This window comes from Vairimorpha necatrix, chromosome 1, assembly GCF_036630325.1.
Source record: "Vairimorpha necatrix chromosome 1, complete sequence".
Lineage (NCBI taxonomy): Eukaryota > Fungi > Microsporidia > Nosematidae > Vairimorpha > Vairimorpha necatrix.
In genome coordinates this window covers 255,437-282,618 of record NC_088816.1, presented here as the reverse complement: position 1 = coordinate 282,618, position 27,182 = coordinate 255,437, and the positions used below count along the sequence as shown (strand labels likewise).

At 29.7% G+C, this 27,182-nt stretch overlaps 3 protein-coding genes across 3 annotated transcripts; 1 reads left to right on the top strand and 2 right to left on the bottom strand.

Annotated features, from left to right (window-relative positions):
• Window positions 1–2,004: 2,004 nt before the first annotated feature.
• VNE69_01051 (uncharacterized protein) lies at window positions 2,005–2,316 on the bottom strand (the record flags this gene model as incomplete). Its single annotated transcript, XM_065472183.1, has 1 exon — window positions 2,005–2,316. One exon carries the CDS (start codon window positions 2,314–2,316, stop codon window positions 2,005–2,007), a length of 312 nt encoding a protein of 103 aa, XP_065328255.1.
• Window positions 2,317–6,766: 4,450 nt separating this feature from the next.
• On the bottom strand, window positions 6,767–7,219 carry VNE69_01050 (uncharacterized protein; the record flags this gene model as incomplete). Its single annotated transcript, XM_065472182.1, has 1 exon — window positions 6,767–7,219. One exon carries the CDS (start codon window positions 7,217–7,219, stop codon window positions 6,767–6,769), a length of 453 nt encoding a protein of 150 aa, XP_065328254.1.
• Window positions 7,220–11,024: 3,805 nt separating this feature from the next.
• VNE69_01049 (putative SP-containing protein) lies at window positions 11,025–11,633 on the top strand (the record flags this gene model as incomplete). The annotated part of the gene is made up of 1 exon (XM_065472181.1): window positions 11,025–11,633. One exon carries the CDS (start codon window positions 11,025–11,027, stop codon window positions 11,631–11,633), a length of 609 nt encoding a protein of 202 aa, XP_065328253.1.
• Between the last annotated feature and the right edge of the window lie 15,549 nt (window positions 11,634–27,182).

The following is a 27,182-nucleotide window of genomic DNA, read 5'->3' as shown; positions in this document are numbered from 1 at the left end:
TATATTTAATATTAAAAGTCAAACATACTCAATCTATCTAACCATCGCTGAATTCTAGGACATGTTATGTCTCCTTTATTAATAACCTCTAAAGCTTTATGATCTGTAATAACATCTACCGGTGTCCCATACACAAAATATTTAAAATGTTCGAGTCCCCATAGGATTGCTAGAAATTCTTTTTCTGAAATACTATACTTTTCTCGTGTTCTTTTAATCTTCTAGAAGCAAATGCTATTGGGTATCTTTCCTTTTCATTCGTTTGTGATAAAATCGCTCCTATACTATGATTGGAAGCATCTGTTTCTAATTGGAAAGGCTTATTAAAATCCGGCTGGTTTAATTCTATTTTCTTTTTAAGTTCTCCCTTTAATGCTTCAAATGCATTCATTGCTGCCTCATCCCATATAAATTTTTTCTTTTCCTGTAATATATCATACAAAGGTGCTTTAAGAATTGCACATCCTTTAACATATTTTCTATAATAATTAATAAACCCCAAAAATTCTTGTATTTGTTTTCGATCTTGGGGCATCTCCGTATCATCAATGCCTTGTGTAACTGAGTGTTTTGGATATACCTTATTATGAAAGATTATATGGCCTAAAAATTCTACTTTTTCTTGCTTATAAATTGTTTTTTCGGTATTAATCTCCAAATGTTTTTTGTATAAAATGTTAACAATATTTCTAAAGACGGCCTCATGTTCTTCTCCGCTTTTACTAAAAATCAATATGTCATCTACGTTAACAAAACACGATTTACCTATTTCTTCAGCCGAAACTATATTTATATGCCTTTGAAAAATTGCTGGGGCATTTCTAAAGCCCATAGGCATTACATTCCACTCGTACAATCTATGTCGTACTCGAAAAGCTGTTTTATGTCGGTCTTCTTTGGCCAACGGGATTTGAAAGAAACCATCCTTTAAATCAATCTTACTGAAATATTTCATATCTATTAAATTAACTAAGATAGTATTTATATTAGGTAAGGAGTATCAGTCTTGTTCTATTAATTTGTTTACTGCTACAAGGTTGGTTGTGACTCGGATGCTTCCATTCGGTTTAATTACAGGTCTTATATTGTTTAACCACGTGGACTTAGATTCTAAAATGTAGCCTTTCTGTAGCAACTCAGTTACTGCCTCATCAATTCCTGATTCAATTTTCTTGGGCAAATCATGAACTCTCTCTTATCGACTTTAACACCTTCGGTTGTTTTAATTTCTGCCTGATTCACTATTTTCTCACATTCCATTAACATTTTGATTGTTTCCCTTCCAACAAGAATCTTCTCTGCTCTGACTTTAGATAAAATATAGAATTTCTGACTTAATCTTTTTCCTTTATATTCAATTTCCAAAAAACATGTTCTTTAATACAAAAAGGGTTATCTAAACAAGTATAAAAGGTCATTTTTGATTGTTACTCTTTGTTTTAACTTTCAATACTCATCTAACAGCATCTTATATGAAATTATAATGGGACCCGGTGTCCAGTGTAGCCTCAAATAATATTCCATTGATATAAACTGAATTATTTTTATTAATTAAGTCCTGGACTTCTTCTCAGCGTCTCCTACTACTTCATTGATTCTTTTGTATGATCTGTTATTGTCTCGCGGGGCCCTACAGAATTTATAAGTATGGCCTGACCTTCCACAGTTGTAACAAGAGAACTTTTTTGGTTCCTGAACCTTTAAACTTTGTAGCTGCGACAATATATCTTCTAATTCATTGATTTTTTCTTTTTTAGATTTAAGTTCCCTTTTTTCTTCTTTTTCTTCTCTTCCTTTTTTATTTTTTCTGCCTAAATATCTTCTAACAAATAAATATCATAATTAAATTCTCATCTAACACTTTACTCCTAATTATTAATCTTTTCACATCTGGAACATCCTCTTTCAGTCCAGCAAAAAATTATTTTTATCTTTTCTTCATTTTTTAGTTTGTGGGGCTTTGCTGATTCCTCCACCAATTTAATTTATTCACAAATTGTTTGATTATATTCCTGATTTAAACGAAACACGTCGTTTTTCTCTTTTGCTTGGGCTGCAAAACCCCTCCAACTCCTCTTTAAAACGAATCCAGTTCATAGCAGTTTTCCTTGACGTTGAACTGCAAAACCATTCAATGATTTCATGGCATGCTCTGCTAATAATGAATTCTATCTTTTCATCTTCGCTCATGCTTTTAAAAAAAGACAAATTTTCCAGTCTTTTTAGCTCTAGAGTGGCATTTCCCACCGTTATTTCCCTTGTCATGGGCACAAATTTGACATTCACCACCATTTTATTTTTAAGATCTATATTCATGATAAAATTAAGGGGGGAATTTATAAATTTTTAAATAATACAACAACCGTGTTTGTACTTTAAAATCCAAAGGCAAGGAGGAGGGTAAAAAAAATAAGATGAGGAAATTTAATTATACAGAAAGATAGATATGATAATAAATTTCGTTTAAAAAACGAACAACTAAGTATGAAAAAAATAAATCAGAGATCCCTTTAAACCTTTTGTTTATATTTTTATGCCTAAAGTGCAAATTACAATATAAATATCAATAAAAAAAATTGAGAAGTTAGAGTTGCCGAATTTTAAGTAAAAAATATGTTTTTATTATAAACTCGATAATTTGTCAATTATTATACATAGATTAATGGAATGTCATTGTAAAGATACAAAAACACATTTTATATTGAAAAAATAAAGCTTTATCAACTTAAACGACAAAGCATTTAAAGCTTAAATTTCCAATTTTTACTAAAAATCCTTATGAGAACTACACACGCGCTGTTCTATTTTTCTGATAACTAAAAATGACTGCTAATAAGAAATTGTAAAGGGATATATATATAATCAATAAAACAGATTGTACATAAATGCGAGTTTATGTGCACTTTAATTTCAATCCGATTATTGTGCGAAGAGAACAAATAATATACCATAAAAGTATTGATGGAAAAGCTGTATGAAGTTGTATTAAAGCGCAGTGGTCGAAGGCGATGCTTTCATCGAGCAATAGATGAGTTCGATTTCTAGGAGTACCCCCATTGTTTCTACTTTCTATGATGAGGGTAGAACAACTTATACCATAAAAATGTCAACATTAACGTTAAGTTGATACATTAAAACTTGTGTGCGTCATACATAATGAGATTAGCATCTAGTGCAGAAACGCACCTAAAGGCCGAGAAAAGAATCATAAGAGAGGCGACATATAAGTTCATAAGCGCATCTTATGTGTACGGGCTGAATGAGATAAGGGTATAGCACATTAGAACGGTATCCTCGATCCAACTAATTGATTATACAAGTAGAGTAATAAAAGCTCTCGTGGAACTTTCATACTGGATACTTATGCCCTCAGTTGCCGAAACTGGTATACAACGTTGGTTCAGCTCATTCAAAATAAAAGACAGCCTATTATTGCGGCGACGTAAAAGGTGTGTGTATTGCCAAGGATTGTTGTAATCTTTTAGCTTGTACGAAAAGGTATATCATTGGTCTATAGAAAACCATGTACGTAAGTATATTCGCAAAAGGTCAAAAGACGCGATTTGTTGTACAAATAAAAAATCTTCTCTTGAGTCAAAGTATAATGGATTTGGCGAAGCTTGTTGTACTGTAAAGTTAAAAGGCGGTGTTTTAGTATGTAACAATTTGCAGAAACAGTTGGACAAGGACCACATATCAATAATTTGGTTCCCGTGTAAGGGATTGATCTACATATTAGTTGCGAATTAAAAAACCAAAAAATTCCCTATAATCGGAATAGAACATCGTCATTCGTCACGTTCAGATATAAGTACTTTAAGGTTTACCATTGAGTTAAAATTGAAAAACGGGAAAGATGCTAATCCTGCAATAAACATAAAAAAAATGAGTTTGGAATCTTCTGTGAGCAAACTATGACCAAAAAGCCATAAAAGCCAAATACAGAGAAATCAATATGAAATCCCCCTCCAAAAAAAAGTATTCTGTGGACGGCAGATAGTCCGGACGAATCAGATTATTTTCTCGACATCAGAAACATGATAATTCAGAGCAATGTTTCAAAAATTGTATATAAATACATCCCGAAATTTATGAGAATAGGCAATGATAAAAACAATACTTAAAACTCCATATTTCGGTTAACGTCAATAGTTTTCATTTCAATTTTGTTGTAAAGCGCGAATTTTCGGATCCTTAAGCACCCTCGGGGTATCTCTTCTATAAGCTATATTTGATTCTTAGAAACTACTTCTTGTTTGAATAGGTGGTATTTTCTCTAGCCGACATTCACGTATCGCCGCCCGTCTTAGTGAGTTGATTCTAGACCATCTAAGGCTTTAATATGTTTGGAATTATACCTTCACCTTTTTCTTAAATACTTATAAGACCTCTTCTAATTACTGATCTAGTTAGGTACATTCAATCATTGCAGGTCGAAGATGAACCTGGTACTTAATAATACCTGTCAGATATCAAAATCTAGACTTTGATCTTTTGGTTATAATTTCATTATTCTAGATGATAGTTTATTACTGATATTGCATGCTCATTATAAACTTGAATTATGTTTCGCAATTCAATTGAGTCAAGCCCAGTTTTTTAACCCCTATATTATCTCATTTCTTACTTTTTTCAAAGTCTCTCTTTTGACAGCACTAGAGGCATTCTCTGTTATTCTAAGGTATTTGTATTCTTTATGCCCTTCTAGTACTACTGCGTCTTCACTACAATCACTACAGTTAGTTTCAGACTCACACCTGTTCATTTATAAACCTACAGCCAAGAAAAACTTTTTGTTTCCCCATTCATCAGTTTTATAACAACATCGTTTTCTGCGAGAAGCTCAAGATCTTTAATAAATAGAAGATGGTTTGTTTCATAACACTTTCGTGGGTCTGTATTCCTATTTTTGGGTAAGTTGAATTCTGTTTCCTGCTCAACATTTCTTTAAATAGCACAAACAAATGCGGCGAAAGGAATCGCTTTGTAATTTGCCTCTTCAATCTTCAAATTTAGGTTCGTTTCAGACCCTCTTTTTATCTCAATGTGTAGCATTTAATCGTGGCTTCTAAGAATTTACTTTTTCATAAGGGAAATTTGACTTGCTAATACACGTTAATAGACAAGAATGATCTACGGAGTCGTAGGCTTTCTTTACATCTATCCACATAGTCTTCACCTTCTGGCATACTCTTTGTTGACTGCTATGATAATCATAGCTTGCTCTTTAGACTTGTTTGACTGTCTCTAGTTGTTTATCTGCCAATGCCCTAACTTTCTGCAATTGGCTGCATTACTTTCTTAATGAATTTCGTTGTATGCTTGTAGAGCTTGGACATACAAAGAATAGGCCTGAACTCATTACTACTTTTAGTGGGGTATCTTTTGGTATTAAATATTAATCCCAATATAAAACTAAGTTTTGGGGTTTCCCCATCCAGGCATATTTCCCAAACAATTTTGTGAAAGGATGGATGTATATCTCTAAGCTTCTAAATAAATAAATTAACGATTCTATCGCTGACTGTAGGCTTCCATTTGTCAAATATTTTGAACCTACAAATTCTTCCAAGGTCTGGAAAGTGATCTTATACTGGTTAACAATATAGTATTCTAGAGAACACACTTCTAAACTGTTGCAGTATTTGGTTCCTCTTATTATTCCACAAGGCGCAGCATAACAGACTTATTACTTTATAGGTTCATTGTGGGTAAACTCATGGCGCACTTAAGCTTTCTATAAAATTGCTAGTATAGAGCTCTAATTTTCGTTTTTGCCCTTTTACATCTGCGTCGGTCAGCAACCTCTAGCTTCGTTAAGAATAGTGCTTTTCCCTTTTTGAGTAAGCAATGGCTTTAAAAATTATCTCGATGTAGACATGCAGCATGTTGTTTCACTCATTACCTTCTTAGCTTTATGCTTTTTCTTATTCGAAAGTTCATCAAAAGCCTTTGCCTTTTTGATCAGGTTCACATTGTCTTAATGCCTGCAATCTTTTTTCATGAATCTTTTTTCTAAGACAAAGTTAGGCTTTTTAACTAGCTATTTACTGATAGTAGATCTATTTAGCTTGCAGTATTCAGACCCTCTCTGTCATAGTTCTAGTTTTTTTTAAAGTAACATTTATTTCGGCGTATAATATAATTTATTTTGAGCTTATTTTTTTTAATAAAAATGACTGTATTTATTTGAGGAAACATTATTGTTATATATACAAGGCTAATTTATTATTCTTTTTTTCCATTAACATCTAAGATGCTTCATATCCATACTTATACTATTACAACTTTTGCCCCTTATCTGCAATCAATACTTCGTAATTAATATGTGGACTTTTGTATGTCTAACAGTCCTTGAAGAATCTTTACTATTAAATGGTTTATTAGATTTCTTCATGCCCTTCTAGGGATGATTACAATAAAGAAGAGAATATCTATATACTAGTATTCTCTGGCCTCCGGGGTTGGCGTAGGACCCCTGGAGAACTGTCCCTTGACATAATATATCCAATCTTGGCATAGTAATTATCTTACATCTAAATATACAATAAAATATGTATTTTTGTATATAATATTTATTTAGTTCTTTGTATTGGCCTAAATTTACGTAAACAAGTAAATTAGACAAAAATTTAATTCTTTAATTTATCTATCTTATTTTTTTATAAATGTAATAACATAATATCACTTTGTATCGCCATACTAAATCCAAAGTTAGATATTGTAAAATATTGATAAGAAATAAAAAACGAAAAAATCAAATGATTTATTTTTCTTCGTATTCTCCCATACAAAAGAAATATTTTACCACCAAAGCTTTAAATTTGCAAAATATACTGTTGCTCTTTCTGTTATTCTTTTTATATAAACAAATTACATTTTTTTCCTGCTCAGGTATATTTTGAAACGAATCATCTAGCTGATTTAATTTCTCACTTTCTTTAAAAATCTTGTGATAATCATTTATTTTTAAATGCTCGTTTTGTAAGGAATATTTAGAATAAGTCTCTGGCCTTTTCTCAAAATATCTTACATTTATAGATTTCATTTCTAGAATTCCTGCATAAGAATTTTTGCAGTACATTGTGCCATCAAGTTTGTTCATTCTAATATTATTTGATTTTTTTTTCATGTAAATCATTTCTTTGATTTGCACACTAATAGTCTCAACTTCTTGAGTTTTCCAGAAGTTCAATACAGAATTGAAAGATTTGTTCATTGTTTATTTACTTTTAATTTATTTTTAAGTTTACAATTAAAAACAACAAATTTTTTTAAAAATTTGTTTACGTATTTAAATGTTTTTTGTATAACTAACAAGGTGAAAATATAAATTATTTTATATTTATAGAAAGAATAAATCATTTAAATTTTTTTCAATATCACAGAAAAAAATTCAAGATTTTTAATGATGTAGTTGATAATCAATTACATGTCAAATTGTGATTTTTTTTATATTACCAATCTTGTTATAATGTAGAAGCATTATTTTTATATTTACAATGGTTGCTTAATAACAGTGCGTCTCTTTGACTTAGGTCGCAATATAAAAATTATAGTTATAACAGTATTAACAAATATTTGAATTAAACAACCCAATCGAGTAGTGTGTACAATATTCCATGTTTATGATTACACTGAAAGCCTGATATTGAAAAGGCCCAAAATAATTTATTCATCTAAATAAAATATTGATAAAGCTAAGATAAGACAACGTAAAAAACAAAGGTCGATTGGAATGATGACTATACAAAGACGTAGAACATAAAAAAACCTTTCTTTACAAAAAACATCATAACATCTGTTTTTAGTTTTTAGAAGATAAAAAAGCCATAGCGATTGTTTTTATCTTCTTAATTGTGATGTCAAAAACATATTTTTTATTTTGAATATAGATCTTTCTTAACTTCATAATAGTATTATAACAAATTGGTATTATTATTGATAGGACTTTCAAAAAAATTATATTTCATTTTGTTGTATGTTGATTTTAAGCATCTTTTGAACATGCGCTTTATTTAAAACTTGTTAAATTTATAATTTTACAAATCAATTGTGTTAATTAAAAAAACTTCATTTAATTTTAATTTTTGTTGTTGTCCTACTTGAAAATTGTAAATATATTTTTACTATTACAAATATTATTTGAAGATAAGCAATTTTACAAGTTCTATACTTGAGTTATTTTTACTTCTATATATAAATGTGATAATCATCGTGCATTTTTATACACTTATTGTTGCTTTAATATGGGTTTATTATCGTTTAATATTTGAATTAGAAGTGTTGACAACAACATAAATATCAAAACTACAATAGAATTCAATGTTTAGTGTCAGTAAGTAACTTTACTTAGAGTAGAGACTAGGAAAATCTAATCAATACTAATTAAACATTTACCTAAAAGGTTTTATTCTCGGCTATACTGATTCGTTTTCCATCTCATTTGTAAATTTTTAAACGCTGCCATCAAGTGTAGAATAACATAATTTTATATGTTTCACCGCATAATAACTTTGAGCTTACTATTTCGAAAATTTATATCATACGCTTAATATTGTAACTCACTTTAAAGATATAACACTAGTTTAAATACATTATGTGTTATATTCATTTCTTATTTTTCAATAATGAATAAAACATGTCAAGATAATCATATATCTAATTATATTGGTTTATAGTCATGAACTGTTAGCGGAATGAAAATTTTATTAGGATTGGTTTTATTTAGTTGCTAGAATTGAATGACATTCTTTGTTGATATTATAGTATTATTTCATCTTTTATTTTATATAATGTCTAGATCATAATGGCCTTTTGACGTATTTTCGAGATATTATTTAATTTTTAAATCTAAAAAATGAAAATTGTCTACAACTTTATGTATGATTTTTAATTATCATCTTTCGTTTGAGAACATTTACGCATATTCTTTATTGATAACAATCATCAAATAAGTTCGTTAACTTGAGTTTGTAGTCAAACATATCCGATCCTTTTTTTTATTTGAAAATTAAAAATTTCATCCCATTTATTTATTTTTTTTTTCAAATATAAAGTTTGTTGGTTTTATTGATTCTGTTTATTTATTTTGTTTTCAGTTTTTTTTTTCAGTTAAAATTAATTTTTAAAGTAGAAAACGATATTATAGCTATTTTTTTTTGATTTAAAAATGTTATTATCAAAAAAGACTTGTACAATATAGATTTGTCCTATCGGTGCAATATTTGTTTGTGGTAAACTCGGCTGTTATCACATCCTAGAAGATTAAATAATTACTAAAAATAATCTAATAAATGTTTCTGTACAAAAAAATATGTAATACACCTCATTTAAGAGTCCCCACTGACATACTTTTCAAAATTTGAATAATTTCTTACCAACAATTACGATATTGCGACGCGCGACAAACAAAACAGCAAGTTACAAAATAATTACAATATTAAACAATATACTGACATGTAATGACAAAAATAAGATTTAAGAACATAAAAATAACGATATAACAGAGTAGAACAAAAAATTACTATAAATGAATTTAATTGGGGTATGCTTAATTTAGTTTATATTTATAGTTAACAAGGATATGTTCAGCGTCAGTATTTTCTGTTGTAGGTAGCTTCTAGGCTCAATGGTTCTTTCTCGCCGGCGTCTTTTCTCATTCAGCAGCCCAGCGAATGCTTTCAAGCGTATTCTTCGGCTTGATCATCTGGCTGTACGCTTCTACCTTCTTAGGTATTTCAAGTCTTGTGGTATATGATTTGGAAAATTTAGTCACAATACCATCTCAAGTGATTGCGTAATTTTCAATTTCTGTTTATAAACCATATATTGAGAATGTAGAATATAAATTGAATAGTTTTAGATCTGGTCGTACCACTTTAAATGGTAGATTTATAAAAAAAATCTCCTTCTATAAATAACAAAATATTAAAAAAATTCGAAGATTTAAAAATACAATATAATTCGAATGATGGTATATACATACATGATATCCCAAATATCATAAAAATAATTTATAAATATTTCCCGCCAAATTCTTCCAGTTTTCCCTCCAACATTTTTTAACCATTTTATCTGGAGAGGGGTACGGATAATGGAAAGAAGCTCTAAAATTTACAAAAAACATTTTTAATACTTTCCTCAGTGGTGGATACCACAAGATTGTCCAATCAAAAAATTTAATATACAACATATAGTTATTAAACATAATATAGTTTTATGATTATCTTACTTTTTTAAATTAAATTTTGTATACAAATATATATTAATTTGGTATTTTTACTGTTTAAATATGCAAGTAATTTGAGTGCTAATGATTGCTTCTCCTTTATCTTGCACTTCGTTTCTGGAGTTCAAAAAAAAATACAGTGAACACCCTCAAAAGAGGGAAGGTCTGTGGTATCCCTCCTCCTCATTTTCGTATCTATGCTATATTTGATTTTCTTGTATAAGATATAACTTTAGTGGATACAGAACTCTAACACAAGTTAGCGAATACTACGGTGTTTATCTGAGAAAGAATCATGTTTTTGGAATAATAAATATTTAACATAACATTTTTATGGTTTTTTGAAGTTTCAACCTCAATTACACTAGACGCTATTTTTATCATTAACAATCTAAATTGATAAGAAATTATGGTATAACAAATTGGCTTAAAATTTTTAAAAAAAATTATTATGTTAGTCTACGTCAAATATTATACAACTTTTTTTTTCTATAATCATAGTACCTGTCAAAAGTTTTTGATTTTTTCTTGTCGCCAATCAAAAATTTAATTTTTTCAGATGGCCAATAAAACTCAAAGCTACACTGTCAGAATTTATTGTCTAAAAAACATTGCTAATGGTTTTTTCTTATTATGTTTTTGATAAATTTAAAATTTATTAATCAGAATAAATCTTAACAATAATATTGCATTCTTAGCTATCTACATTTTGAAGATTTCAAGCTATTTTGACATTTATTTCAAAAAGTGACATTATTTAATGATAGTTTTTGAAAACTTTTTTAAATACCCCATGAAATTTTTTATTTTTTATATTACTGCAATACTTACTACCTACAATATATTTATAGTTTCATATGAGAACAATATCGAAATTTACATGAATATAAAACAAAAAGATCAACCTGCAATTTATTTTATATCGGATTATACAGTTGAAGAATGTGTCAAAGATTCAATTAATATTAAAAGATCAGATCTAGAGAAGCCCCATATTAATTATTTTTTTAAGCCATTGACTTTAGAAGAGAAAGACGACTTATATGATATCTTGAATTTTTACTTAATGTTTAAGATGAAAGATAAAGCCAAAGTAGATTTATTTAAAAGAAGTAAACTTTTACTAATGGTTAAAATTCCATATATCAAAAATAAAATTTGTATTGATAGAGTGACGACAGTGGATTTATTAACAGCAAACACCTATTCAAGAAGTAAAGTAATTGAGGTTCAAAAGAAGAAAGATTTTTATAAGCTAGAATTTGCCGATTCTTATGATTATAATGAGAATTACTCGTATCCACTTCTTTCATCGTCGTATCAAAAAAATTTAGCAATTTTTAATTCTCAAAATTTAACTGAAATTTTACTTAATTCATATTTTAATATGGAAAGAAATTAAATACTAATGAATTGCATAGTGCTAAAATAATAATAAAAAGAAATTCTATTTTCATAGCACCCTTTATTAGCAATTTTTATTGCTTTATTTATCAATAAGAAAATTAAAGAAGAAATATTTAAATACAACTTAAAAGTTTGGCCAGAATAAAAAGGAAGTTTTTTTTAAAAGTGTTTTTCAAGATTGAACATCTGGAAAATTTGTGATAAAGGATATAAAAATAAAGTAATAATGCATATCAGAACGTCAATCAAGTCATTATAATGAATTAAAGACCCCATAAACATTTAAGTACTAGTGTAATTAATAAATTATATTTTGAAAAGCTAATTTTAATTTTATGCATTTATAATAAACAATTCCATATAGATGAGGTGGCGCTACTTAAAAATTCGCACCCCCCTAAAAAAAATTACATTGACCAATTAAATTTATATAAAAAAAAATATTTTTAACCCTTAAAATTATATTTAAAACAATATTTTTATGAAAATATGAATTTACAAAAGTTAAAATATTCAAAAAAAACAGTTATAACATATTATAAGTTCAAAAATTTAATTACTTTAACATAGAAAAAATATCAATTATTTTTACGAAGGCTAATTTGATTGTTAATGGTTTTGAATATTCTATATTTTCTTTTTTCCATTTAAACTCATCTAACCAACATTTAATTCTTATTTTATTTATTCCACCACGCTTTCTATAATCATGCTTAAGATGCGACCACATATTTTCTACATAATTTGTATTTTGTCCTTCTTCATTACAAAATCCCATAGAGTGATTTACCACACTATGGTGAGAACCAAATTCACTTATAGCACGTGGATAGGATGGATAACCATCAGTTACTATATCCGTGCCTACTTTTACATATTTTTTTAATATTTGTAAAATCGTTTCCCATTTTCTATTGGGTATTAGTTCCACAAAAAACTCTCTACAATTTCCTTCCAATACACCTCCTATTATCCACTGAATTCCAGGTTCAGAATCCAATCGACTAGACGGATTTGATACTATAATTCCATTACAAATAGCTGTTTCGTCTATTTGTATCCTCTGACCAACTCCATCTATCGTTGTAACAACAGTAGAACACTTGGAAATTGTTTCCATTATTATTTCTTTTACAGAAATATATGTTGGTTCAGAAGTTTCACACATGTTGATGGCCTGAAAATTAGTATATGACAGACACCAATAATAAATGCAACGAAGAATTTTTTTAAATTCAATATCTAAAGATTCAAATTTAGAACCTTTATTTAATGAACATCTTCGTTTACAATTTTTTTTGCTACATTTGTACCCCTTTCCTTGAGAAAACAAAGATATGTTTTGAATAAACATAATTCCTTTGCACTGATCATTAGTACAGGGAATACAAGGATATAACAAGTTGTTCTTCAATCCGTAGTCGATTGCCCTGTCATTATCAGTGAAAATAGGATTGTATGGATTGAATTGAAGCATCTCATCCATCATCCTGTTCATTATAAGGGATAGATAAAATAAAAAAATTTCACGTTCAAAATACCATTACTTAAAAATTCGCACCCCCCGGAAAATAAATCCTTTAAAATTTGATTTTATCTCATTTTATACCAAATAATTTTTTTTCAGTGAACGTATTTTTTAGGGGGGTGCAAATTTTTAAGTAGCGCCGATGAGGTTATATCAAATAAAACATAATTTTGACACGAAAATTTGTAGAAATTAAAACATTATATGAGGAGAAAATACCAACCACATGTAATCAATTTGATTGCCGATGAAGTTTCACTATAATATCTTGCTTAAAGAACAACTAAGTAATAAAAATTGGATGATTTTAGTTATTATATCATTTCATTTTTGTAAATACTTTAAAAATTTATAAATCCAGGGATAAATAACTAAAAAACATTAATATATTTATATTTTCTTATATTACTAAAAACCCCCACATGACGCATAAATATATGGTTAGGATACTAATAAAAACAAATCTATTTTTATAAGTTGATGCTAACAAACAGATTGTAATGCGAATCGGCAGTGTTATGCGGTCAAGTAATAAGTCATAAGCTTACGGGATATGGGGTTTCAAAGGAAAATAAAATTATAAAAAAAAATATAATTGTTTATTGTAAAAAAGACAGAATTAGCATACCTAAGAAAAGTCACTAAAAACTTCACTTATAATGAAAAATCGGTACACGGCCGTTTGAAACTCGATTTGGGAAAATGAATCTGCATTGAATTTAAAAAAAATTAAAAAAATTGTAAAATGAGACAAAACAATTTATTTTTAATAATAAAAAGATTATTTATGCGTTAATTTTCGGTATTTAATAAGACCAAAAAAAATGTTTGAGGTAATCGGGTTCGTAATGGTTTATTCCATGTCTATACCGAATATCTCTCTCAAAAAGAAACCAAAATATCTCAAATTGTTTAGTATTGTGTCTCAGAATTCTGGATCGTTATAGTTTACTAAAATGATGATGTAATTCAAATCCTGTGCTCCATCCTTGTGATTTGTATACTGGAGCAACATATACTCTATTTTTATTAGTGATCAGAATAGAACTGGTAAACATTATCTTGTATCCCCTCGAGGAGAATACCCAAATTCACTAGCCACAGGATAAGTATTGCTCCCGCAGGTTTTTATGGAATTTTTGAAATGTACTTTAATTTTGTCATAAAACATCCTTTTAGACCCTCTAGAGATAATAGAGGAGATACATACTAATCCCTCAGTCAGAACTGTCAAATGTCAAAGAAGCCATTTGTTTACCATGAATTATTGTATACATACAATGGACAGAAGACAAAGTAATTAAAACAACTTCATCACTCAAAATATTGCAGTATTTATAACTTCATAAATTTTGAAAGGGCGGTAAAATTAAACTATAAAAGGAATTATTTTAAGCCCAACAACGACGATAAAAGAAATTACTAAAAAAACGTTAATTAAAACATTAGCTATGACTATCTTTACACACTGATCAACCAGGAAAGCAGCTTTTAACCAAATTTATTTTCATATTTAAACAAACTGATCTTTTTTAACAAATTTTATTCTTACCAATTTTGTCATTTTATTGTAGGAGATCCCTATAAATTTCTAAAATAAGTTCCAAACGGCTGTGTATCGAAAAAATATGTATAATTAGCGCGAAAGCGTTGACCCTTTAGAAGTTTCAACCCGTGCACGCATTGACCCCGGAGTTGAATTACGGGAAGCCTCAGTCTAAATCATATCTCAATTAGATAAATAAACGTCCCGAACAGAATTTATACTCACGACCTATGCGCAGGAATCCGTAAGCATATCAGTAGACTATGGCATACTTTGAAAAAAATAAATTTGCAATAAAAAAATTCATGCATAGTGCCATTTGATGGATATAATGATTCTTCAACCAGAAATGCTGTTGATTACGACAATTTAACATTATTTATACAAGACAGGGATATTGAAGTTGCTTAAAAAAGCAATAAATAACGGTTGAAACAAAAAGCTGGCAATTCCCTTCTAATAAATGGGGCGCTATTTTTGGTGGATGGGCCAATAGAAAACACCTAAAGTTTTTCATAGTCAACAGTTAAAAGCCATGGAAGTTTAATGTAGAGCTTCAACCAGCTTCATAACAGGGCATTAACAAATTCGAGTATCATTAAATGAGGCTTTATAAAATCCCTAGGGACATTACAAGATAAGTCGTCTCTTACATGCATCAAATGTGGGCAATTGTAACGAATAAAATTAAAGAGTGCTAATTCATATTATGTCCTCTAAAACGAAAAACGAATTACGATTGATTTAATCGATATGACGCGCTATAAAAAGTTTAAAGATGTGTGTTGTTGATTTTAACTTTAATAGATTTGTACTCTAAGTTTGTCTAGATTTTCTATAATTGAGTAAAACGGGAGAAAAGGTTACAAAATTCTAAAATTTCTATTTTAAAATATGACTGGTCCTCCAAAACCCCTTCAAAGCGATAATAAGAATCAATCTTGTAATTCCCATGTGAAAAACATTGCGTGAACTTTTTTATTGTTCAATAACATAGTAGACTGAGTCACCCACAGTCAAATGGGCAAATAAAAAGGTTTAATTAAACTTTTACTCGCAAAAACTAAAACAATTATTTGAAGAAGGGTTGCTTGCCGTTGACAATTTGGACATTAAAACGAAAGGAATAGTGAAAGATCATAATAAAATCATTTACAACTATAATTTAGACAAAAATAGTGCGACAAAGCAGGTCCCGTTTTATTTATTTATTTTTTACCAGGATTTAATTCTTTTTTTACGCAAGATGAGGACAACGTTTCAGATGATAGCTTAAAAGAAATTGAAATAATACTCGAGGCAGAAAATAAAAGAGATTTAACAAATAGTGTTTTTAAAGAGCAAACTGAAACTGGTTCAGTTGATCCAAATTACCTTGCAAGAATGAATCGTCATTCGTTGGTTAATATCTCAAAATTTACCTTTAAAATCGGTGACAAAGTCATTGTAGCTAAAGACTTTGATAATAATATCAAAACAAAAAAACATAAATTATCTTCCTTTTATTCTAAAGAAGTTAAGATTATAGAAATTTTCTCAAACAACAGAGTGAAATGTAAAACTACAGAAGGTACTCAAATTTTTCCTATGTCTAGGCATAAAAAACTTTAATATTAAACATTCGTTTTTAAAAATTTCTTTGTGTTCTTTTTATTTCATATTTTTTTACGTTTTTGGGGAGATCAACGCTTTCACGGGGTCAACGCTCGCGCGCCACAATAATTATGCTTACACGCCAGCAAATCTTATTGGCCTCGCTTGTAGGTGAAATTTTTGTTCTAGTATGAAACAGATCCTTAGTCATTTATGACTACACTTTTGTGGACCTGACTAAAATAAACGCCTGGTTCAAGCACCATTTAAGAACAAACTCGGTTCAGCGGCAAAATACAGCTTCAATATCATGATTAAACCTGTTCAAGTTAAAAATTTAAAGAATTATTCATAATATACGGCGTCTTTTTCAACAGCAATAGGTCTTCAACACAAGAGTATAACTAACATTACTTATCAACAAACAGTCAGTGATTTGTAAGTTGTAGAGATTTGCACCTAGTTATGAATTATTGCCCTTTCGCTTTCCGACATAAACGCTCTTTTGGGAGGGCGAAAATATAAATGTAAACACTTGTAATACTATGAACCCAAATGAATAATTATATTGCTAAATATATTTTCGGAAGCACTTTTTGCTCTTTTAATACATTCATAGAATACTTCTTTTCCAAACATCTTTATAGATTTTTCTTTAATTATGTACTTGTTGTATGTTGATTTAATTGTCTTTTTGGCTAATTTTTTTAGCCCATCTTTGCCAATATAAATACAGAGTTTTTATTCAATGACCTGTTTTAATAAGTCGAAGCATCCAGAGCGGAAAGGAACATGAAAATCTACGTAGTTGCGGGAGTTAAGGGTCAAGAGATCCGCCCATAGAAGAGAACATGGATCTCATCTATTGATATAAAAATTTAAAAATTCTTTTAAATTTTTTTTTAAATTTACTTTTATAAAAAAAATCTTACGCTCTTAAAGAAAATTTATAGGATTTCCAAAATTGCGTGAAAACAATTGCAACATAAATATGACTAATCTCGAGTTGCAGATTACTAGTAAAATTAAAGGGGTATTTTATGGTTTCCTTTTTTTTAATTAATTTATTTGGAGTTTAACACTGGGGCGGATCTCATCTACTAGTATAAAATTTTCATTTTAAAAGTCGTTAATTTTACGTTTAAGGAGGAAATCTTGCTCCGTCATCCTTTGTACAAAAAATGGTTTTATTAAAATACAATTTCAATAGTATTTATATAAACATTTTTTTAGATTTTTTTAATAACGCATTACTTTAAGATATGTGTCTGCATTTGTAAAGATTTCTTTTTTATAAAATCAATTATTGTTATTGTTAAACATGTTTTTCATCAATTTTTGTTATTATAAGCAGATTATAGGTTGTGTTAAATTATTTTTATGTAGATATATTAATTAAGTCTTTTTAAAAATATTTTTGATTTTTATGGTCAAACACTTTTGTAATATGTAATACTTATGCATTTTTATCTATTCTTAATCATAAATACTTCAATTTTTTGATATGTATTATTTTTTATCCAAAAATAAAAAACATATATTTATACAATTGTTTATTTATAATACGTATATCATTATAACGATTTAGAAACCTTTATAATATTGTTTATATAGAGATTAATCGAGACTTATCTTTATTATACTTTTTAATGTATAATAAAGATTAGTCTCGATCAATAAGTGGAAGAAGGAAAAAAAATCATAAACAAAACCGAAAAATAATTTTTTCATTTTTGGTGATTAGGCTTTTTATAATAACTTCATTTTTTCATAATCCACCTCCACATTTTTCCGAATCGACTTTAGAAAAACATGCATAAAAAACTTCTGTAATTATATTGGTAAGAATGTGGCCAAAGTTGAATTGCTCTCATTCTGATGATTATAAATTTTTTTTGTTTGTTTATCTTAATTAAATAAATTAACAATTTATTTACAAATTTGATATTTTGCATTTAACCTACAATTGTCCATTAAAGCGCATTTATAAAGTTTTTTAAAAAAAATCTCAATTTAATAAACATTTTTTGCATATTAAATAAAAAAATATTTACAGCCCTATAGGATGTATTTTGTTTCAATATTTGTTGTACTAAATATTCAAAGATTAATAGGAAACCCCGTTTCTGAAAACAAGGCGGAAGTATTCGATAAATGTAGGTTATATTTATCACGTAACGTTGGCTTTTATTCTTATGGTCATGAAATCCTTGAAAAGGCAGATAAAATACTTAAAAAAATTTACTATAATGTTCTAAATAAAATTGAATTTCCTCTTAAAGTATAAATTCCACAAAAATCTAAAGTGAAAGAATATGAAATAAATATAGATGACTTTTTTTTATGAAAAGTTTAGAAGTTTTATGACTTTTGAATACGTGTTGGGGATGAACTTACTGGTAAAGAGGAAGCGGTAAATATGTTCATGAATGTGATGATACATCATTTAAGACCTTTATTTAATTATTTTTGTGTTTTAATAATTCCGTTTCTAATTTTAATCTTTGTCAAGTTGAATTAATCGTTGATAAATATGTTAATATTGACATAAAACAGTTAATTACATTAACAGAAGAATTTATTATCATAAATGACCGAAATCAAATCATTAAGTACTTAAAAGATATTTCTGAAGATTGTGCAAACATTACGGATATTCGCGAAAACGTTAATAACGCCCATGGCTCTGACAATAATTTTGGTACAGCATTGAATTTTGATTATAGTACTGCCCTTACACTAAGTAGTTCAATTGGTATCGGATATTTGTATCGCACCAATTTATTTCTACAATAAATGATTCTTTTTATGTTTAGAGTTTAGATAAATCATCAGTAATTTTTTTATTATATTAGATATATAAATGTAATTTAAAGCATATTATATATATATATTTCAGCATGTTCAATTTTTAAGTTATTGATTGACAATATTCGGGGTTGTTAGTAGACATGACCTTCCTTGGCCTTGAATACTAAGATCAATACTTAAGTTTTTTTTTAATGTCAAATATAATTAATTAAGCACTTTTAGCTGCTTTTTTTAAAAATGGTTCTTTTCGTCGATGATGATTGATTTATAGAGAGTTGTGTGTTTTATGTATTTTTAATTTGGTTCTATACTTACCGCGCGAATGTATTATTTATATTACCTTTTTGAAGACATCAAGTAATGAAATACGTGTTAATGTACAAATTAAAGATTTAAATAGACCCTTTCAGAACCCCGCAAAGAAGTATATCAAGTAGGATTAATTTTATCACGGACCTTAATAAAATGAAAGTTAAACTGTTCTAAAATGATTCCGCATGAAATAAATTAGAGCGTAATTGAAACTAGTTTGCAATATGTACAAACTATAGTGTATTGATTGGGATCCTAACCTGAACATTAGACAAAAAGAGTCCTTAATATGACTTAACTAATTTATTCTGTGTCAATAATATATAACTAATACTAATAGCGATATGCTATTAGATTTTTATTTATCGAATTTCTCTAAGAGGTCTTAGTGTTTATGCAGGTAAAGCAGCCCTTACAAATCTTTAAAAAACTTGATTTGTATTCTTACTACAATGATATTTTATATATTGTTTTTTTATATATTATGTTTTACTACATAAATACTGTCTTTTGTATTCTATTAGTCATTATTAAAATAAATGTAAACTTAGTTAAGATATGTCTATGGATTCACATGCATAACAGAAACCAAACATAGATAATTCTTTATTATGCTCTTTGCGTGACCTCAGAAATAAGTTGTTTAATGAATATTGCTAATGTATTACAATGAAGGGTTAAGGTTACCACTGCCTTCTTTCGTATCATACATTGTTAAAAATATTGAGGATTTTAAGACCTTTAAGACCAGATCATTTTTTATTGTGTTATAATTCAATGCCAGTGTTTTATTTTTTTTTACAAAACATCTAGTGATTTTCGAGAATATTTATTAGAAAAGTAGGTTTCCCTCTTTATGCAGGCTGTCTAATCTACTTATTATTTTGATCACAGTTGCCAAATTTTCTATAAATCTAAAAAATTAAAATTGATTTTTTCGTTCTTCGTGCCTACTAAAAGCATTTTCTATACTAAATTTTGGTTTTCTTCCTTATTTATTGCGGTTCTATGCTTGAACTCCTTATAAAATAACATTTTAATATTCTTCTTATTAAGTTGATCGGTACATGACCATTTGGAACCCGTATTGAAAATTTGAAAGGACCCCTTTAAAAAACGACAAAATTGGTAAGAACAAAATAATTTAAAAAGATGAGTTTTTTCTACAAAAATTTAAAAAAATTAAAAAACTGATTAATGCAGAACAAGTTTTTGCTTACTTTTTCTGTGGCCAGTAGAAATGCGGCTATCATCTATAAGGTAATGCAAGATAAAATATTACCTAGTTCTATTGTGATCATCTATCAATGGAAAGCATATGATGCCGCATAGACAAATCGCAGGAATGAGGCACAAGGCTGTAGATCACAACGTCAATTTCGTAAACTTTAACGATCCTGTGACACAATACCAAACAAATTGAGAGAGAGTGTTTTTTTCTTTAATAGACATTAGAAATATTCATAAATAACCCGGGCCGAAAACTTTAAGTACCTTTTACAGTCTCTCCGGTCTTTTAAAATACAGAAAATCGACGTTGTTAAAGAAAATTGTATGTAAAGGGCTATATTTATTTAGCATATATTCTCTACATCCCGCGCTAAATTTAGAACTGGGCGATGTAATTATCATTACTACTACCTACGCTTACAACTTAACTTTCAAAATAAAAGTGATATTTTTTTATGTTAACTGACCATGGGCTGCGCTTTGCCCATGCGTCTTGATATCCCTTTCTGTATTGATCTTGCGGTATTTTTACCTGTTATAATTCATAAAGTCAATGGGCATTCGATTTCTACGTACTCATGTCATTCCAACAATATAACTGGATTTTATCCGCCTATCTCATTCTTCAACTACAACACAGCTTTTTTGATTTATTCTCTTTTTAAATCTCTCTGTATTTTTGAACACGGAGTTCAAAATATCAGCCACGTTAGCTTTTAATGAGAATACTGGAATCTACCACTACATTGCATCTGTTTCTTCTAGATTCTCTACGTCTTCACCTATGCGGGTCCCTCGGCCGATTCAAGCCATCACCTTCCTTTCTGTCAGACAACCAACTATCCCTATTCTAACATATATTGCATTTTTTACGTCTCATGCCTCGATGGAACTTGAAACCTCTTCTTATAATAATGTTTGGATTCGATCACTTTTCTCTTCACCATATATTGATACCTGTAGTTTAAAGTTAAAATTATAGATATATATATTCTTAAAAGACGTATAAATTTCTTCTTTAGCTTTTCAAATTTATCGTTAAGTCTTTTTTCTTTATTTTTTTTATTTTTTCCATTATATAAAATTTTCAATGCGGGTTTTTTTTCTAATGAGGGGTTTAAACGGTCATGTATCAGTTGATCTTATTTTTTTTTATTATTTCCACCCATAGCAATAAATCTTATATGATGTGTTTATTTTCCATAATGAGGGGTAAAAATAATAAGGATATATAACATCCCCCCTCCAAGACGGTAGTCTAATACTAGAACTCATTAATCCCAAGCAGACCTTTTAAATCATAATGCCGCTTTTTCACGATCCTACCATTTTCCAAACTAACTAAGTACGAGTCACCTCCGCAAACTTCCTTGATAACACCATATCCTAAAAACCTTCCTTTCTCATACTTACTACAACCCGATAAGTTCTCTTTCTTCGCTACCCTAACTCTCTGACCTTTTATAGAATTTCTCTCTTTTGCGAGCCACAAACCTCCTACTATAAAATCCTTCAGGTCCATTCTCGATCATAACATGGCCCGTTTCGTCTCTTGAGGCCTCAAACGGTGTACATCTCAACCCTTCATGATAGCTGTTATTATAACGCCATATACATCTATTAACCTTGGCTTCAAAATCCACAGCATCATCTTTCAATATTCCTTCTCTTATGGTTCCTATTACCCTTTCCACTCTTCCATTACTTCTATGACTTTCTACGCTTACTTTCCTATGTAATACATTTTCCTCTGAACACCAATTCCTCATATATTCATTACTAAATTCTTTACCGTTGTCAGTAATTATTTCTACCGGTTTCATTCCTGATCCACACAACTATTTTAAAAATCCTACAACCGAGCTTCCGCGTTTGTCCTCTATTACTTTTCCCCAAACGATCCTAGTATAATAATCAATCACGACCAACACATATTTCCCTAAAACTCTAAACTCAATCAAATCCAAAGCAACCTTTTCCAAATAAAATCTTGAACTAACAAAATCACAACCACCACTCTTTTTCCTATTATATATTTGGCAAACTTCACACTTCTTTAAAACATCCTCGATATCCTTCTTCATACCCGGCCAATAAAATTCAAACTTCATTGCATAGTACACTGATCCTAAACTTCTATGTCCCAAATTTTCATGAGCATTGACAATTAAACCTTCACGCAATTCTTTCTTTGGAATCTCCGCTTCTCTACCAGAGTCAAATACCCAAATTTCCTTCCCATCAACAACTTTAACATGCTTGTCCCATTTACCCTGTGCCTGTTTAATACTTCTCTCCTTATTCATTAGCGTTTTCTCATTTTCATGTACCCTACTCAGTGCATCTGCTACAACCATGGTACTAGGCTCTCTATATTCAATGCTAAAGTCGAACTCTTGAATCTTTTCAATCCACCTGTTAATTCTATTATTGTTAAATGCTGGTTTATTTCTAATCTCGATCAATGCCTTATGATCAGTTTCTACCCTAAATCTTCTTCCGCGTAGTTCATATTCAAACTTTTTAATTCCCCAAAAGACTGCATACATCTCCTTCTCACTGATTCCATATCTCGTTTCCGTAGGCGTAAACTTTTTTGATGCCCACTGTACTGGTACCCAATTACCTTGATCATCTTCCTGCATTAAAACAGCACCCATTCCAACATTACTCGCATCCGTGCGTAACAAAAATTCCTTATTATAATTAACAATTGCTAAACCTTTTAAATCCCTAATCACTTCCCTTAAACTAATATATTCTTTTTCCATTTCTTCTGTCCATTTCCAATTACTTCCTCGTCCTTTAAGAGAATCCGTCAACGCCAATGTACGTTTTGCATAATTATCAATATGATTTCTAAACCATCCAGCCAGCCCAAGAAACTTCCTAACATCTGATACACACTCCGGTTTGGGAAATTCTAACGCTTCATTTTGCTTTATTTCAGATGGCAGTATCTCCTTGCCATTAACTGTTACTCCTAACAACATCACCTCTCGTTTACATAATTGAACCTTAGCCAAATTAATTTTCATACTATTCTCCTCTAATATATCCACAGCCTCTTTCAACAATTTGTCGTGACCCTCTCTTGTCTTACTATGAATCACAATATCGTCCATATAAATTTCGATTCCCTTACCAATAAATTTTTCAAAAATCCCATTCATTATTCTTTGTAATATCTGCGGTGAGTTTTTAAACCCCATGACCATCGAATTCCACTCGTATACCTTTTTATTAAACTCAAAAGCCGTCTTAAACCTATCCTTCTCTTCAATCTCAATACTATAAAACCCCTCCTTTAGATCTATCACGGTAAAAAATTCAGATCCCTGTGTACTTCTAATAACATCTCTTATCCTAGTTAACTCATAAGGATCCTTCTCTACAATGTCATTAAGGGCAATTAAATTACTTACTAATCTTATATCACCATTCGGTTTCTCAATCGCTCTAATGGGATTTCTCCAGTCAGATGTCGACCTTCTAATTATCTTTCTTCTTTCCAAACTATTAATATAATCTTCCGTCTTTTTCAACAAAGCCTGAGCTATAGCCTGCCCTTTTTTAACAACTTTCTTGCCTTCTTGAGTCTTGATAATACATTTTTCAACCTTACAAAAACTAATATCTTCATCCTCTCTTCCTCCTACCCGTGAAATAATCTCCTCTAAATACGCGATGCCTCTTACATCCCTTCTCAACAGAACTCTCTTATTATTGTCCCTTTTGCTATAATCTTGTATATCCCCTAAATTTTTCTTCTTACGTTTCCCACCATCAACATTATAATAATCACATTTGTCCGAATTGAAATCGTCATCACATTTACCCTCTAAGTCTAATTGCACTTTACATTTACCAACATAATTAAAACTACTTTTATTTCTTCTGTCTTCAGAATCTCGCCTCATTCCCCTACAAAATCTAACACTATGGCCTAACTTCCCACAATTGTAGCAACGCATATTCTTTTTATTTTCCTCACGAGACAACTTATTCTTCTCCTCAAATTTAGCCCATAACGCTAGGGACAACTCTTCAAATTCTTTTTTTCTCACTTGTTCCTTTTCCTCCTGAATAGCTAGCAACTCTAATTTTTCCTCAATTTCCTTCCAACTACCCTCTTGCGAGATCCTCTCAACAATAAAATTTCTCAATAAAATAGAACCTCTCCTAAAAATTTCTAATTTAAATCCACACTCATCAATTTTCTCTAAAAACAACTCATAAACAATCCTTTTAACCTCTTTTAATAATATTCTAGCCTCTTGGCCACGGTCCTCCTTTGTAGACCCATTTTCTGGTATCGCCCCCATGTGTTTATTTTCCATAATGAGGGGTAAAAATAATAAGGATATATAACATATGATTAAACATATTCAGACCAACAAGATATGATTAATACAGCAGTCAATAAGAAGAATGGAAGAAGCTAAAGACTATGTGTTTTGTGTTAAAGAAAACCTAAGACTCCGTAGACCATTTTTATCTATTAAAAAGTATTAGCAAGTTAAATAACCAAAACGAACTAATAAATTTTAGAAGCTACTGTTAAAGGTTGCAAATCAAGATAAAATTAGGATCGGAAACGATACTGAATAGAAAGATCGAAGGGGGTATTACAAAAAAATCTCTATTTGCCGCTTTTGTTTGTACTATGTATGGATCCGTTGAGTAGGAAACTGAATTCTTTTTACCAAAAAGGAAATATAGACTCAGGAAAGTGTTTATGTAATAAAATATCTTCAATTTGATGATGATTTTGATCCCTGTAGAAAACGATGTTGTTTAGAAACTGATGAATGTGGAAACTAAAAAGTTTCCTCGCTGTAGATTCCGAAATGCACAGAGGTAAGTCTCCAATTAACGGAAGTGATTGTAGTGAAGATGCAGTGGTACTAAAAGAGCATCAAGGATACAAATGAGAGGAATAACAGATGATGTCTCTGATGCTATCAAAAGGGAGACCCTTAAAAAAGTAAGAAGTGAAATAATACAGAGGGTTGAAAAAATGTGCAAGACGTAATTGAATAGTAAGAATATTATTCAAATTATACATGAGCATGCAATTCTTAGTATAAAACTAGCATATAGGATTATTAAAATTGGAATCAATAAGATATAAAAGTCTCGATTTTGATCTCCGGCAGATAGTTGTTAAGTACAAGGTCCATCTACAGCCATCCTGCAAGGAAGACTACACCTACCTAGATTTGAAAAAAAAGAGGCCTCATAAGTATTAATAATAGAAGCGAAAGTATGCTTCTAATATATATAAAACATTTGATAAGTCTAGAACAGCCCCCTAAGGCGGGCAGCGATACTTAAAGTAGATGCAGAGAGAAAATCCAAACTGTTTGCTTTTAACGAGTATCTAGGATTAGCTATAGCTTTGAAGTCGAGAGCCACTAGAGGATGCTAAAAGAATCCAAAAAGAATCGCTTTACAACAAAATTGACATAAGGATAAATTATGTTAATGAAATTAAAGACAAAGGCAATTATTAGGCAGACATAGGGACTCTTATGCCTGATTAGTCAAAATAAATAATCAGGCTAGATACAAAAATATTTACCGCTTCACACAGGATAGAAATATTTATTGTAAACAAAAGGGACACTGTCCTCATTGTTGATCTCTTAAGAAGACCGTGAATCATTTAGCTACCAAGTTTGATTAAATGGCGGGATTTATTATATAAAAAGACACAACGAGTTCGTTATATGATCTCATCTCTTACTATGCATTAAAAATGGGGTTTATAAGAGCAAGAAAATGCGTAGGCATTCAGTATAAGAGATCACGGATAATGTTCAAGCAGAAATATTAGTAGATAAGAGGTTGATCATAATATAAAGGTGAACTATAATAAGCATACATATTTGTGTTTGATAAAAGGAATGAAAGTTCATTAGTTGAAGTTGATATATGCAAACAGTACCTACTATTATGGTCGAGAATTAAAACTAGAAAACATAACCCTTGCAAATTTACTGGTCTAATACACAAATTAAGAACGAGAATAGTTCCTTTTGTAATGACATGGGGAGGTGTGGAGACCAAATATTACAGAAAGTACATCAAGCTGGTAATTTAACTTCTGTTAAATCATACTACATTCTTTTTGTGCTGAAAAAGAATCTAGAGTTCATCTCTAAGAATACTACCAAGAGGATGCTTGAGAGGGAGAATCGGCTAGTGCTGTAAGCGCACTAGCGAATATTGCGACTGTTAAATGGGTGTTGTCGGCAAAGTGGAATGAGGCTTAAATTTGGAGTTGAAAAACATAAATAATTCCACAGAAACCAAAGTCTTGGAAGAGTCGAATCCCATGAGCGATACCTGGGAATGCTGTGCTATGACTATTTAAATTAAATTATAAATTAACTTAATAAATCTTTTTATACTCAATATATATATTAGTATGCATTTCTAAAAAAGGATATTATAAAAATTATCAAGTAAATTTATAACACAGAATGAAAAATAAATAACAATTTTTTTTACTTTATATT